At 43.2% G+C, this 15,386-nt stretch overlaps 2 protein-coding genes across 3 annotated transcripts in view; one reads left to right on the top strand and one right to left on the bottom strand.

Moving 5' to 3' along the window:
* Positions 1-4,453: 4,453 nt before the first annotated feature.
* On the top strand, positions 4,454-11,033 carry MIXL1 (Mix paired-like homeobox). The gene is made up of 2 exons (XM_003411028.3): positions 4,454-4,864; positions 6,757-11,033. Exons 1-2 carry the CDS (start codon positions 4,454-4,456, stop codon positions 7,060-7,062), a joined length of 717 nt encoding a protein of 238 aa, XP_003411076.1. The 3' UTR covers positions 7,063-11,033.
* A 67-nt stretch (positions 11,034-11,100) lies between these two features.
* The window catches only part of LIN9 (lin-9 DREAM MuvB core complex component), an 86,348-nt gene continuing 82,062 nt past the window's right edge, over positions 11,101-15,386 (bottom strand). Inside the window, exons 11-13 of one of the 2 annotated variants that reach the window (XM_023549337.2) lie at positions 13,220-13,399; positions 12,970-13,067; positions 11,101-12,478 (exon numbers count right to left, since the gene is read on the bottom strand). In XM_023549337.2, coding sequence (XP_023405105.1) covers positions 12,373-12,478; positions 12,970-13,067; positions 13,220-13,399 — 384 coding nt within the window. In that variant the 3' untranslated portion in view covers positions 11,101-12,372. The remainder of the gene's footprint in view (positions 12,479-12,969; positions 13,068-13,219; positions 13,400-15,386) is intronic. The other variant, XM_064276795.1, reaches the window with a different exon arrangement.

Here is a 15,386-nt window from a genome sequence, read left to right as displayed (position 1 = left end):
AAATCAAAGCGGGGCCAGGATCAAAGGGGCAAACAGCTCTCAAGGTGGAAGTAGAGCCATCGACTCCCCTCGGCTGCCTTTTCCTGGTTTTCTCTTTAATAAACACCCAGCGTCCCTGCGCCAGGTCTAGAGCTGCAGAGAAGGCCTGACTTGAAAAACAAAGAGGGAGCCGGGGAAGAGAGTACTTAGCACTTGGAGAGGCCTCCGTGATATCTGGGGGAGTCGGTGTCAGCACCCGTGGTGGGAAAGGTTGAGGACGAGAACAGGACCGAGGCCCCGCGTGGCTCCATCCTCACCAGCCTTGTGGTTGCTGCAGAGACGTCCCCGGCCCCACAGAACGAAGTGTTTTTTCACTCACCTCTTTCTTCCTGCACCTTTTTTTTTTTTTTTTAAATAATACCTTACTGTGTTTTCGGTGAAGGTTTACACAGCAATTTGGGTTCCCATTCAACGATTTCTACACGATGCATGAATATTCTCATTATTTCCGTTCTGGTTGTTCTATTTCCATTAATCTAGTTTCTCTGCCCCCTTACAGTCTCATCTTTGTTTTAAAATAATTGTTGACCGTTTGGTCTCTTATAGGTGATTTTTTAAAGGAGTACAGTACTGACTGGTGGTATTCATTATTTTTTGAGCCAGTTTGTTAGTTAGCCACAAAGTGACTGCAGAGATTAGTTTCGGTTCAAAGTTTGAAGAGTATCTCCGGGCAATAGTCTTGGGAGTCCTCCCATCTCAACCAGCCCAATAAGTCTTTTTTTTTTTTTTTTTCGGAAATTGAGGTTGTGTTCCACATTTTTTTCCTATTCTGTCAGGATCCATCTGTTGTGGCCCTGATTGGATGGTTGTAGTGGTAGCTGGACACCATCTAGTTCTTCTGGTTTCAGGGTAAACCAAAAGAATCAAACCCATTGCCATCAAGTCAGTTACAACTCTTAGTGACCCTGCAGGATAGAGCAGAACTGCCCCATAGGGTCTCCAAGGAGCAGCTGGTGGATTTGAACTGCTGACTTTTGGTTAGCAGCCTAGCTCTTAACCATTGCACCACCAGGGTAGATGAGGCCAATGATAAGCATTTTGTTACCACTTTCCTCCTGCACTTTTATTTGTATTTTTACTGGCCTTCCTCCACTGTACAAGAAGCTCTCTGAGGACAGTCTTTTCACCTTACTCTCCTTTGTGTCTGTTTCAAAAAATATAAATAATAGACCAAATATAAATAATGGCCCAAAGCTCTCAGCAAATCAATGGCGAATGAGTCCAGGTGTTGCTGAGGGGGGATCCAGACCTTAACCTCAGTGATCACTGGCTTCAGCCAACCTTGGGCTTCAGCCTACCGCTGACTTGCTTCTGTAAGCCTACTTAAAATGTAGTTAAACTTTACAGATTATTTATCTTGGGGAAATAACTTGCAACAATTATTCTTTAGGATATCACCAAAGGTGAAGCTCTTTTCATTCTCCCATTGGGGAAACAAGTGTAGATGAATAAACAAATACCTTGAAACCTGTGAGAGCCAGAACTTGATAGGACTGCCTTGTTTTTCCGGATCTTGAAAGTTGTCCACCCTTGACAAGGTGCAGTCTTACCACTCTTCTGTCGAGCTCTATTAGTGAAAAATATTTGAATTTTCCTTCTCTGGCAGGTTTCCGCCTCCCACAGGTTCTGGCTTTTCGGGGTTTGATTGTACTCATCGTTAGTCTGCGGTAGGATAATTAAGGGATCTAGTTCTGCACTTAGTGAAGAACCAACTGCTGCTGAGTGAACTCTGACTCATGGCGACCCCATAAGTGTCAGAGTAGAACTGTGCTCCATAGGTTTTCAGCTCCGCGTCCCCTCACAGCGAGCAGATAGCAGAGAGGAATGAAGCCCAGGCAGAGGACTGGGAATTTCCACACAACAAGGTGGAGAATCCCCAGGACTCACGGCCCTGGCAGGGTTTCTAGTTGCTGGTTATCTCTGGCCGGTAAGGCTCACCACAGCCCGTAAACTGGTTTCTGGGACTCAGAGCCCGCTTGTTTCCCTGAAGCCAGAGAAAATGGACCTTTGGAGATGAATTAAATGACTACTCACCATGGTAGTTGGCAAAGATTTGGGGAAGTAATCAAAATATGGAAGGCTGTTCCCCCCCCCCACCGTCTTTTAAGACTAGTGGTAGAGTCCCTGGGTGGAACAAATGGTAAAGGGTTCGTTTGCTAATTGGCAGGCTGGAAGTGTGAGTCCACCCACAGATGCCTGGAAGAAAGGCCTGGACACCTACTCCTGAAAAATCAGTGATTGAAAACCCCGTGGAGCACAGTTCTACTCTGACACACACGGGGTTGCCACGCGTCAGAGTTCATTCGATAGCAACTGTTTTGTTTCTTAAGATTGTTGTTGCCATTGAATTGGTCCCCTGAACCAAAGAATACCAAAACCAAACCCGATGTAGTCAAGTGGATTCCAACTCAATAGGAACCCTATAGGATAGAGTAGAATTACCCCACAGGATTTCCAAGGCTGTAAATCTTTATGGAAGCAGACTGCCACATCTTTCTCTTGAGGAGCAGCTGATGGATTCAAACCACAGACCTTTCGGTTAGCAGCCAAGCACTTAATCACTGCACTACAGCTATAGGAACCAAACTGGGCCCCAGAGGTCTGGTCTCCACCACCCCTTCCTGTAACCTAATGAACCCAATGTGCCTGAAAGACAACCACCTCCAAGACTGAAGAGGGGCTGTGGCTTCACCCTCCTGCTGGGGGTGGCAGGGGGAGCTCAACAGTGACCACGGGTGATGCCTGGAGGCCAGCTTCGTACAGTGGCTTTGGAGTGATTTGGGCCTTTCTCTGTATTGTGAATATTTTCTGATCTGTAAAATTGGGATAAGAATACTTTATAGGATCAGTTGAGAAAGTACTCAGGAAGTGATTTTTTTGAGTTAATGAAGGAAAGAAAAACAGAGGATCTGACCTCTCATCCCATACATCCCCTTTCTGAAAATCCCAATGGCCTGGCAAAAGAATAACAGAAGAGGAAGAGAGACAGAGAAAGAAGGGGAGAGGGGTGGATGGAAGGAGAGCAGGGAAGAGTATTGTCAGGGCCTGCTCAGCGGGTCTGCACCAGAGTCCTGACCACCTAACCTGCCATCCCCACTGGGAGAGAATCAAACTGAGACCTTCTCTTTGTAAGCAGTCCCAAGAATACTTTTTGCTTTGACACCTGGGTTGTCTATCCAGGATGAAAACATCCACGCTCTGCCCAAGGTCATCTATCAGCATTGTAAAAGGGAAGAAACAGGAGCCGGACTGTGCTTGGAAAGATTCTCCACTAAAGGGCTCCCTTTGAGTCAGTGACAGTAAATGGTCCTTGTGAAATCAGGGGTCAGGGGCTGGAAGCAAGAGCCCTAGTCCTCTGCACCTGACGGCTGAGTCATGTGGAGTAATCCCGGTAGGGTTTCTCTCTCTATAAAGCTAACTCAGTGACATCCAATTCAACAGACAGGCAAGGAGAGTCCAGCATGGTGCCTTTTACATAGTAAATGTACAAAGTAGACGATACACTTGAATGGATGAGTGAGTGAGAGAAATGGGCTCCTGCTCTCAAGGACTTTGTAATGTAGTAGGAGAGGCAGACACATAAACCCTGTCTACAAATCAGGATAAAATGGAGCCTTAAATGAGGCCCAAGGGGCAGAGGAAGGACAGATGATTTCTTCAGAGAGAGTGGAAGCCTCATAGAACCCCTTTCACTCTGCCAGTTAGACAGTCTGGGCATTGTTGGGTATCTCTAGAAAGGCCAAACCACTTGTCTGCTAAATGCCGGCCCATTTTCAACCCTGCTTAGGGTATCCTAAGGGATCTTCCAGGTTGAGTTTACTGCCTCTTTATCTGAGGTCCCTTTATCTGCGCCCCCTCCTTCTGACTCAGGATGTGTTAGGGAGGCTAGCAGAGAGCAGGGGCTAGGCTGTTTAACAAACCTGGTACCGGGTCTAGCACGTAGCAGGGGGGGATAAATAAAACCTTTGATGACGACTGGAGGGAAAGCGAGAAAGACCGCAGGCAAAGGCCCTGGGCCAATCTGGGTGGGCGCTCGGACCCCCAGGAAGGAGGCTCTGCCCGCAGTCACCCCAAGCACTCCGACCACTCTGGGCTGCCCCTCCCCAGCAAACCTACTCTGGGGGATGTTGATTGAGGTGGGTGGCGGGGCGGATGGACGGGGGAGGGGGCGCGAGGGGCCCCGGGCCCAAGTTCACGCCTCCCTCCCTCCATCCCACGGTCAGCGGAAGCGATTATTCCCCCCCAGCGTCTGGCGGGGCTGGGGGCGGGCTCGCACCCCGAGGAGACACGGGCCTCCCAGCGGCCCCCTCTTTGATCGCGCCGCCACCCCAGGCCCAGCCCGGCCCCCTTCCTTGGCCCGGGGTCTGTATAACTAGAGGGTGTCCCGCGGGCGGTGCACTGGGGTCGCGCAGCGATGGCCGCAGCAGAGTCCAACCAGTTCCAGTTCGGGGAGAGCGCCCCGGTCCCTGGGTTCCGGCCCGCCCCAGCCGGGACCTTCCTGCCGCCCCCGCGCCCCGCAGCCGCCCTGCTCCCCGCGCCGCCCCCGGGCCTCGGCCCGGCGCGCTGCCCCCCGGCAGCGGCGACCTTCGGCGGCTTTCCGTGGAGGGGCCCCGGGCCCGCCGCGCCGCCCCCTGCCGGCCTGGGCCCGCCGGCGCCCCCCACAGGCGCGGCCGTCCCGTCTGCGTCGCAGCGCCGCAAGCGCACGTCGTTCAGCTCCGAGCAGCTGCAGCTGCTAGAGCTCGTCTTCCGCCGGACCATGTACCCCGACATCCACCTGCGCGAGCGCCTGGCCGCGCTCACCTTGCTCCCCGAGTCCAGGATCCAGGTGAGCGGCCCGGCCCGCCGGTCGGTTCACGGTTCGCCCTGGAGCGGAGGCACTGGGAGAAGACGGGATCCGGGCGCCGGAGGCCAGACCCTAGCGCCCCCTTGCGACCCCAGTGTCCACTTGCGTTGCGTTGGGCAAGTTGCTTACCTAAAGCCTCAGTGTCCTGGGCTGTGAAATAGGGATAATAACAGTACCTGCCGCTTAGGAGAGCCCTGGTGGCGCAGTGGTTAAGCGCTCAGCTGCCAACTGAAAAAGGTCAGCAGCTCTGTGGGAGAAAGATGTGGCGGTCTGCTTCCGTAAAGATTTACAGCCTTGAAAACCCTAAGGGGCAGTTCTGTCCTGTCCAGTTGGGTCGCTGAGTCCGAATCGAAATGAAAGACATATATATTTGGGGGGGGGAGGGAGTTTACTGCCTAGGATGATTGAGGCTTACATGGAATTATTGAGGTAAGCACTCAATATCGTATTAACTATAACACTGCCCCTGCGAGAAGGCTAGCAGGGCCTCTAAAATTGTCAGAAAAGTAAAACTCCGACAGGAACGTGATAGAAACTACTTCCAGACATTATCCTCATCCAGGGAGAGGAGTCAGATGAGCTGCAGTTGGGGTTTGACTCTGGCTTCGAGTTTGGAATACCAGTTGCCGAGAAGTCGATTAGGACTCATAGCGACCCTAGAGTATAACTGCCCCATAGGGTTTCCTTGGAGCAGCTGGTGGATTTGAACTGATGACCTCTTGGTCAGCAGCTAAGCTCTTAACCACTGAAAGGGCAGGGCTTGCTCACCTAGTGACTCCCGTGACCACTTTCTTGGCAGGTATTGTTTGTGGGATTTTGGTTCAAAAGGATGTTGTGTATTAGGGTAAAGCCAGAAGCATTTGGAGCGGCTTTATCAGTTTGAACCAACCCCGTCCCTTAAAACAAAATCTAGTGCAGGGTGCCTTTATTGCCTGAAATAATTTAGATCAGAATCCTGGGGCTTGCAGGTAACGGGAGCATACCACTTTGCCTAGTAGTCTGTAACCAGCAAACTAGTCCTTGGTCTGTGTCCAAGCACAGTTTTAGGTAAAAAGAAAAACAAAAGACCAAACCAGTTGCCACTGAGTCGATTTCCAAGTCATGGCGATCCCATCCATGAGTGTGGGAGTAAAACTGTGCTCCAAAGGTCTTTCAGTGGCTGTGATCTTTCAGAAGTAGATCTCCAGGAAGAGCCAGGCCTTTCTTCTGAGGCATCTCTGGGTGGATTCGAACCACCAACTTTTCAGTTAGTAGCTGAGTGCTTAAGCGTTTGCTCCACTCAGGGATCCCTGCAGTTCTAAGTAGGAGCCTTCATTTTCACACTGGAAGAGAGTGGACTTGTTTTCTCTGCATCCCTGGTGGGAATTCATCTATCAGTTTCAACAGCTGGGAGGAAATTTGTGGGGAAATGGTGAGAGGAAAATTTTATTCACAGAAGTGAAGTTCCCTGAGCAAAGTATCTCCTTGATTAATTTGACAAGGGAGTACAGACCTTAAAAAACTGATTTTCTAAATGATTTTAATATCTATCGTGTTTAAGTGTAGCAGCATGTTTTCCTAAGAATTCAAAATACTTCTAAATAGAATTTGTAAGAATTCTGATTGCCTCTGTCTACTTCTAGGACCCCATTTTTCATTGCATACGTCCCTATAGCGTATAGATGGAAGCAGGCATTATTCCAATTTTGGATGTGGGAATGGTGAGGCAGAGAAAGCCAGACGCTCCGTGCTTCTAGCCGGCAGCCCAAGTACTTTCTGAAAACCACAGGGCTTTTGGATCAGGAAATGTTAAACTGGAACTGACGATGACAAACTCTGAACACAACGGAAGCATAAGCACTTCAACCGAAAGCAGCCGTTTTCTCCCCTCCCAGGTGTGGTTCCAGAACAGGCGAGCCAAGTCACGGCGGCAGAGTGGAAGATCCTGTCAGTCGTCCGCTGGGCCAGGGCTTTGCCTCAGCCAATCCGCTCCTGGAACTGAAGCGAAGTGTGTGAAGCCCCAGCTGCCTCTCGAGGTAGATGTGAACTGCCTGCCCGATCCCACCAGGGGTGGAGGGGACCTCTCTGACCCTAGCTCCCAAGGCCAGAGTTTTGAAACCTATTCCCCACTCCCTGAAGACACTGGTTCAAAGCTGGACTTATGGGAGGAACACATCTTTTCTGCCTTTGGTAACTCTTGAGGATTCTGGGAGAAGTCAGGCTAAACTCGGAGCCACGGTGGATGGCCGGGGAGACCTACGTCAGGACACTGTCCTTTCTAGCTTCCATGTTAAGGACGCTTTCATGTCAAGCTTGATGGTGGTTTTGGCTATCATCTCTCACTTTTGAGGGTTCCTCTCCTTTCAGCTCTGAACCTTTCCCCGTGGCTTAGTCTTTCTCAGTGGCACACACCCCCCAGGAGTTCTGGGACTCATTTTTACCTCTTTATCTCCACATCTGCACACTCAGTTCTGGGTGCAGCCCTGTTCCTTCTTGCCAGTCCTGTTCTTTTTTTGGTGGGGGGTGGGGGACAGTTATTCAGAACTCATCTGTTTCACAAGGACCTCTCAACTGAATTGTTTCCCCTGTGTTCCCATCTTCTCCTATTCCCTCCAAGGCTCGTTACCTTAAACTGACTTAAACCTACCTCCTTCAACCCACATCCTATCACCAAGATTTATTACTTTAAAAAAAAAATTACCGTCACCTTTATACTTAATTGTAGGTCCGATGACTCTCCATCCAGATTATTTCAAGAGCCCCTACCTCTGGCTTCTCAACTATTCCTTGAAATTACCTTCTTTAGAAATCTAGTAGCTTCCAGTTGCTACCAAATTATAAAAACCTTTCAGTTATCTTTCCAGATAACCAACTGACATCATCTTTAGCCTACAGGACCACCGCCCCCCCCCGCCAAAAAAAAAAAACACACAACCCAAACCTGTTGCTGTCAAGTCGATTCCGACTCATAGGGACCCTATAACATAGAGTAGAACTGTCCCATAGGTTTCCAAGGAGCTACTGGTGGATTTGAACTGCTGACCTTTGGGCTAGCAGCCAAGCTCTTAACCACTGAGCCACAAGGGCTCCTTGGACAGTCATGCAAATCTTCTCATGGTCTCCCATCCACAATTTGTGCCTCTGTCTCAAAAGCCGCTCCCTTCAGTGTTGGAACGAAATTACTGCCTTTTCTTTCCAGTCAACACCCTCTTTCTGAAGACCAAAACTCTCTCTAACCAATCCTGGTTTTGTACGTGTTCCTTCAGCCATTCCAGCATTGCTCTTAGCACTTGTTACGGTACTTCTTTGCAACTTTAGTGGATTATTCAATGTTTGTCACCAATGCTTCAATGTAATTCTATTTAAATGAATTATTTCCTTTAGACAGTGCTTTTCACACCATTATTGTTCAGTACATATTATGTGGCCATGAAAAAAATTTCTTAAAAGAATTAAAAAAAAAAAAAGTTTCTGCAAATGTAGTTTACAGTACAATCAATATTGTATCAGCAGGCAACTGTGCTGAGAAATTTAACTTGGTTAAAAGTATAACTTTGCTTGTTCAAAGTTTAGTAACACATTTATGAGTGTTTTGGATTTGGGAGCTTTCTCTTTCCCAATTTGTAAATTTTGATGTATGTAAACGAATGTTCCCAAATTAAATGCATTGATATTCTGAAGATTTTAAACTCCTGAGGGCCAAAGAAAACTGTATAGGAGGTACCTGGGTAACTGTAGGTACGGTTCCTCTATAAACTGTGGCTTAGCGTAGGTTTGTGGGACGCCATGTCTCGGTGGTCAGTAAGAGTCTGAGCTACACTGCATGCCTTAGACATTGTATGTGCCAGCTGCCCTAATGTTCAGAGATGTTACTCAAATGGTTTGCACTTTGCAGAGTAGCAAATCCACTATTAAAAGCAACCAGGAGAACATAGGTCAGGCTTTACTAGCAAAGTGGACTTCGGAACCCTTTGAAAACTGAAACCCAAAATGAGATAATAAATATTAGCTAATATCATTTTAAGTGATTACTATGAGTCACACATTGTGCTTGGGACCTGTCATGGGGGTGGCCAGGAGGTCTCACAATCACAGCGAGCTTCAGAGATCTGTGACATGGCCCAACAAAATGATGCAAATGCATTCACAAGGCTGAAAAACGTGCATCATAAAACTTATAATTGCCTAAAAGTCACATTTAAAAATCTTACAGCTTATGAATTGTACTACTGCATTTACATTGTTAAATTCTATTTTTCCAAGTGAACAATTAAAAAATAGAAATATTTAAATCTTGTCATATTTTTAATTTTGAAAACTGGGATTTTCTAAAATCAGAAGTGGCCCGTACCTCTCTCAATTTCTATGGGTCCCTCACTGGTAAATGTTACAGGCATCATCTCTTTAATCCTCACAATTACCATGTAAGGTAGGGACTATTATTTGCATATTAGAGATGAAGAAACTTAATTTAAGTAGCTGACCCACAATCACAGAGCTAGTTAAGTAGCATGGCCAGGACCCAAACCTAGGACTAGCTCAGCCCACACATGTATCTACCATCAGATAGTAGCTGGACTGGCTTTTTTATAGTCAGAACTAGTAATAAAGAAATATGATGGGTTTAGAACAACCCCAAATCAGATTTCTACATCTAAATGAGTACCGTTTCATCTTTCAAATCAATCATCATGGAAGCTCTTACTCTCATTCCAATGACACTAACATTGTTTACCACTCTTTACACCAATATTTATTTGGTGCCCATGAACACAGGGCCTGGGAATAAAATGGGGGAGCAAAAACAAACAGGACCTTTCCTCATGGAGGAAGGAGCCCAGAATGGAGACAAAAGATCACTCCAAGACATGTAAAATTGCAAATGTGACAAATGCTAGAAGGAGACATTGTAATGGATGTGGATGTTGAGGAAAGTTACAGCTCAGGAGTCCCCAAGATGAAGAGGGTAGGAAACAGCACTGCATGTGTGAAGGCCCTGCGGAGTAAGGAGCAGGATGGTGAAGCAGGATGGTGAAACAGGTTGGGGAGGCCAGACCAGCATGGCTTTGTAGGCCAGGTAAAGGAGTTCTGAAATTGTCCTGAGCCCTAAATGACTTGAAAGGCTTTAGATGAGGGGATAAACACCCCCTCCCCCCAAAAAATCCCCAAACAAACCTTTCTTCTGCATTTCACAGCACTGGTTATTATATTTGTTTTCCTTATAAAAATCTTTTTACTTTACAAGTTGTGTACTGTTGGATTTTAACCAGTAATCTAGTTTTTTGTGCAATTTTGCATTTTAAGGAGATGAGTCTTCTGCAGGGTGGAAGATACATTTGAGGAGGGGTGAGTGGAAGCAGGGAGACAGGTTGAGAGATGGCTGCAGTGGTCTAGGCTAGGATGACGGTAACTGGGCAAGAGTAGTGGGCTCATGGAGATGGAGGGAAGTACAGGGATTCAAGAGAAAACATTTACTAGGCTAATCTTTTGTAGATCCTCAATGGTAGTAAGTGAATCTGAATTTTGGAACTAGGTTAAAGAATTCGGAACCAAATCTATATAAATGAAAAGCAGGTGGTATGCTTGCCTGTTGGTTCAGCCTGGCTTTGATAGCTTTCCTTTCAGAAATGTGTTCAGCGGTAGCAGCATCATTCAAGCCAATGTATATAAAAAAAAATGTATAGCTGATCCCAAATGACTACTTTGAACTATACAGACTTCTTCCCTAAACAGAAATAAAATTTAAATACATTTTTCAGCACAGTCCTTGCTGCCAACACAAGATGGCACTGAAAGGCATGAACAATGCTTAATTTAATTAACTATGTATAAAACAAGGTGCTATTTGAGACTTAACAAATGTAAAAGAAAAACATTTTGAAATACTTGCTTAATTCTAGACAAATATATTAAAATCAGCCTTTTACTTGTTCTTTACTAAGCCACACTTACTTGCTTAGTGTGATTCACTCACAGATGGGAAAAAACTCCAATAATATTGGATGGTGCCATACTTCAAAATGACTGTAATGAATCTGTATTGTTTTCCCTAAAAATAAAATTTAGTGGAAAACCATTCTTCAAAACTCTTTTTATATAGGCGGAATACTTACCAACTTGTTGTACTAATTAAATGAGAATTTAGATATTAATTTTCATAGATCAATTTATTTAGAATTACAAATATCATTAAGAATAAAAGATTTATGCATTTCTTAATTAACATAACAATTTAGCTAAATATAAACTCTGCACTGAAGTTCTGCAGTGGCACAATACCAACAAAGAATACAGAAGCATTTTGAAACTATACAAAAATTTCAAATGGAAAATAATCTTGTTTAAGTTTTATTTTACATTAACATATAAAAAGTCTCATTTTATGAGACATCTGAAAGAGTCAATACCACCTTGACAGCTATTGCTTAAACTCTAAATCTGAAAACAATTTATTATACTTTAGCTTTATAATATTCTATATTAAAACAAAGAAAATTCCAAATACATACTTTTTACAAGATTAACATTCTAGACAGGGGTTTCCTTAAAAACACCCCCTCCCCCCCAAAAATCCCCAAACAAACCTTTCTTCTGCATTTCACAGCACTGGTTATTATATTTGTTTTCCTTATAAAAATCTTTTTACTTTACAAGTTGTGTACTGTTGGATTTTAACCAGTAATCTAGTTTTTTGTGCAAATAAACAAAAAATATGAAAATAGTGTGTTATCAGTCTTTTTTTTTTTCCTTTTGAATAAATCTCGTAACAATAGCACTTTTTTGCCCTGAATCAACGGGAAAAGACATGCCAAATCCACTTGCTGAAATTTAGCATTTTGCAGTAATGCTTTTTTCCTGTTCCTTCATTTTTTTCAACAGACAAACAACAAAGGTTTCTTTTATAAATTATGATAAATTAAATTACTTAAAATTATAAAATGATCTATAGAGCCATGTCACATTGCAAGTATATGTCATATATACTTGTAAAGTCCTTATTTTCCATCTCTATTCCAGTGGCTTCCTTAAAAAAGAGTACTTCCCACACCTCGTGAAGTATCTTTTGAAACTGAGATGTTGCTCAACTAAATCAACTGGAATTGTAATTTCTAGATGAATTTCCACACTGCCACTGATATGCACATTTTTCTTCTGTTCTCCATTGCAGTAGTTGTCTGCATGCATTGGGCTGATGTCACGCACATTAAAAAAATGGTTAACATATTCTTCCATGAAATTATATTAATGTGTTCAGATGTTTTCTGTTTAAAAATACTTGCTAATAAACATATGTAACATAAGCAATGCTACTGCAGCTGAATAAAAAAGAAAAATATAATGCTGGTCAGTAATGTTGGCTTAAGAAGCAGTATAGTATATTAAAATGCCTTATTTGGAGATTTTAATTTCCCTTGTTTTCCAGCAGTCAGGTATTTGGTGTTGGAAGCCTATATAAAGGAAAAGAACTTCTCAAAAACAATGTCCTATGCAGTTGGAATAATTAAATCTTCTCAGTCTCTGTTGGTGTTATTTGCTGCAAAGGCATGTAAGTTTCCCATCTGGCTCAAGCCACTCTGAATATGTGCAACATGAATTTCTACATTATTCTGAAAGCAGCTAAAGAAAAAAGAAATAGGGTTAGCTACATTATTTCACAAAATTTAGAAAAGCAAGTTTTAAAAAAGAAAAATTTGAAATTTAACTAGGATATAACTAATATAATGACCTCAGGGAAAGAATAAATTTCCTCTCATATATTAGCTGTAATTCTCCTTCAGAGCTAGCTGAAAAAATATGCTCTGAAGAGTTAAAAGGGAGCCACAGAAGTTCTGGGAAAAGAGGATGAGCCTCTTTTTAATTGGGGAAGCCCTATGTCTAAGCTGAACCTCCATGTTAAACCAAAAACTAATATAAATCTCCTGGTCCCTTTATCTAAAAAAACCCTTGTGAAATTTCTATTCTGCGAATAGACTGGATATAACTGAATAGCTCTTTTTAAATTTACTTAAAGGATGAACAAGTCACAGATATGCAGTATTCTTAAAACTTGTACTGGAAACCACTGTGAATTTAATGTAACAATGATTAGGGTGCACCTAATGACTTACCTGATATTAGAAGCATCTATTGTACTCTTGATATCATTTAATGAATCTGTAAGTGATTTGAATTCAAAGGAATTCAGGTCTCCTCCTTCTGCAAGACACTAAAGGAAAAAAACGTATTTCAACATTTAATTACAGTTCAAATATAGACATGAACTACTGGATATAATCTACTGATTATAATTTCTTAACAACAAATTAGCATAGCTTTGTTTAGTGTCAAAATTAAGAAAGTATTTTCTCTAAAATTTACCTTAATTTGTAATAAAATAGCTGTAAGTCTGGAGATTAAGTCTGTAAGGTTTTCATTTTCAACACAGGGCTGTCCTGTTGAGGAGTTTGCATGCCGAACAATTTCCTGTGCTTCTTCCTCACACCTTCGTCTCATATCTGTTGGCTGACCTGCAGGCTGGAGGCCCTGATCTGGAGCAAGCTGAGTACAGATGATGGGAACAAGACATACATTCAAAAGGCCACAGTTATTTCTCTGTGTGTTTGTACCCTGTTTTCAGATTTGAACTTTTACAAAATTAGCATTTATAATCAAAATCACTCTCGCCCAAGAAGTTTCTTCTTTTCTAAGTTTTTTTTTTAAGACCATGGTGTGTGTGTGTGTGTATTTAAGTTGTGGTAAGATATATATATAACAATATTTGCCATTTAAAAAAATGTTTTAAAAACTTTTTTTTTTTTTTGGCTTTTCTTTTTATATAAATGAGGTCATACAATATTTGTCCTTTTGTGATTGGCTTATTTTTGCTCAGCATAATGTCAACAAGCTCCATCCATACTGTAGCATGTATCAAAACTTCATTTTTCCTACTGGCTGAGTAGTATTCTGTTGCATGTATCTACCACATTTTGCTTATCCATTCATCTGCTGATGGGCATTTAGGTTGTTACCATCTTTTGGCTATTGTGAATAGTCCTGAAATTAACACTGGTATACAAGTCTCTTTTTGAGTATCTGCTTTCAAGTCTTTTGGCTATGTATCCAGGAGTAGATTTGCTGGGTCATATAGCAGTTCTGTTTTTAGTTTTTTTGAGGAAGTGCCACAGTTTTCCACAACGGCATTTTGCATTCCCACCAGCAATGGATAAGGGTTCCAGTTTCCCCACATCCTCACCGTTATTTTCTGTACGTATGTGTGTTTTCATCTCAGCCATCCTACTAGAAGTAAAATGGTATCTCGTTGAGGTTTTGATTCGCATCTGATGACTAATGATGTCGAGCATCTTTTTATGTGTTTGGTGGCCATTTGAATGTTCTCTTTTGTGAAATGTCTATTCAAGTCCTTTGCCCATTTTATGATTGGGTTATTTGTCTTACTGTTGTTAAGTTGTCAAAGTTTTATGTATATTTTGATTATTAGATTCAGTCAGTATATATGGTCTCTGTCAGTACTCCTACTTTGTTCTTCTCCTTCAACATTGTTTTAGCTATTTGGGGTGTTTTAAAAACTTTTTATTATGAACATTTACAAGCATACATAAAGATAGAAAAGTAGAATAGCATAAAGAACCCCCATGTGCCCATCACCCAACTTTGATATTTTGCCAATTTTGAGTTCATTTTTTAAAGAAGCATATTGCAATTTTCCATCAATCGGTATTTAAAAACACAACAGTTGTTAGGGAAATTGTTTTAATGGTAGCCATCCTGGAGAGGGGTGTGGGAAATATATTTCTTTAAAAAGAAACCAGAAATTAAAAATGTTTTGGAAAACATCTGAAGTTATTTGATTTGGATTAGTTTCTGAAATTTAAGGTGTGATAGCACTCTCAGTAAATATAGTATTTCATTCCAACCCTTTCACCAAAATGTGATTTGACCAAACACTTTTTATACAGCATTGGTTATATTTATTTTTTTCAACATCTTGTTGAACATTTTAACCATTTTTGAGTATACAGTTCAGTGGCATTAATCACACTCACAGCAAAACTATGAACATTCTAGTATACATATGCAGTGTGACGGATCGCTTTTATATGGCCTTTCTCACCATGGTCTTGTTACTCCCACCAAAATACTGGTTGGGACTATGCAAGTAAGGTGCTTGTGGCCCAAGAAGGGGACTGGACAGATTGCTAATAATACAAAAATAAGGCGTATGGCACCCTTGTGGGGGTGGGACCATGTAATTAAAGTGTATGGAGTCCCAACGAGAGGACTGGTCAGTTTTGCCACCCGATAGGCTTAAAATGAGCCAACCCAGAGGCAGAAAGGGGGGACCTCGCTACCACCAAGAAGAGACAGGAGCAAAGCATGCCCTCTAGACCCAGGATCCCTGTGCTGAGAACCTCCTAGACCCAGGGGACAGAGAGAGCTCTAACGCCAGAGACAGTACAAGATGGTGACAAGTGGTGGCAGAAAACAATAGGAGCAGGATCAGGAAACCAGCAGGGGATGGCGCAGT

This window comes from Loxodonta africana, chromosome 25 (genome assembly GCF_030014295.1).
Source record: "Loxodonta africana isolate mLoxAfr1 chromosome 25, mLoxAfr1.hap2, whole genome shotgun sequence".
In the NCBI taxonomy this organism is placed as follows: domain Eukaryota; kingdom Metazoa; phylum Chordata; class Mammalia; order Proboscidea; family Elephantidae; genus Loxodonta; species Loxodonta africana.
The sequence above is the reverse complement of the archived record's forward strand: the minus strand, read 5'-3'. Positions and strand labels throughout refer to the sequence as shown.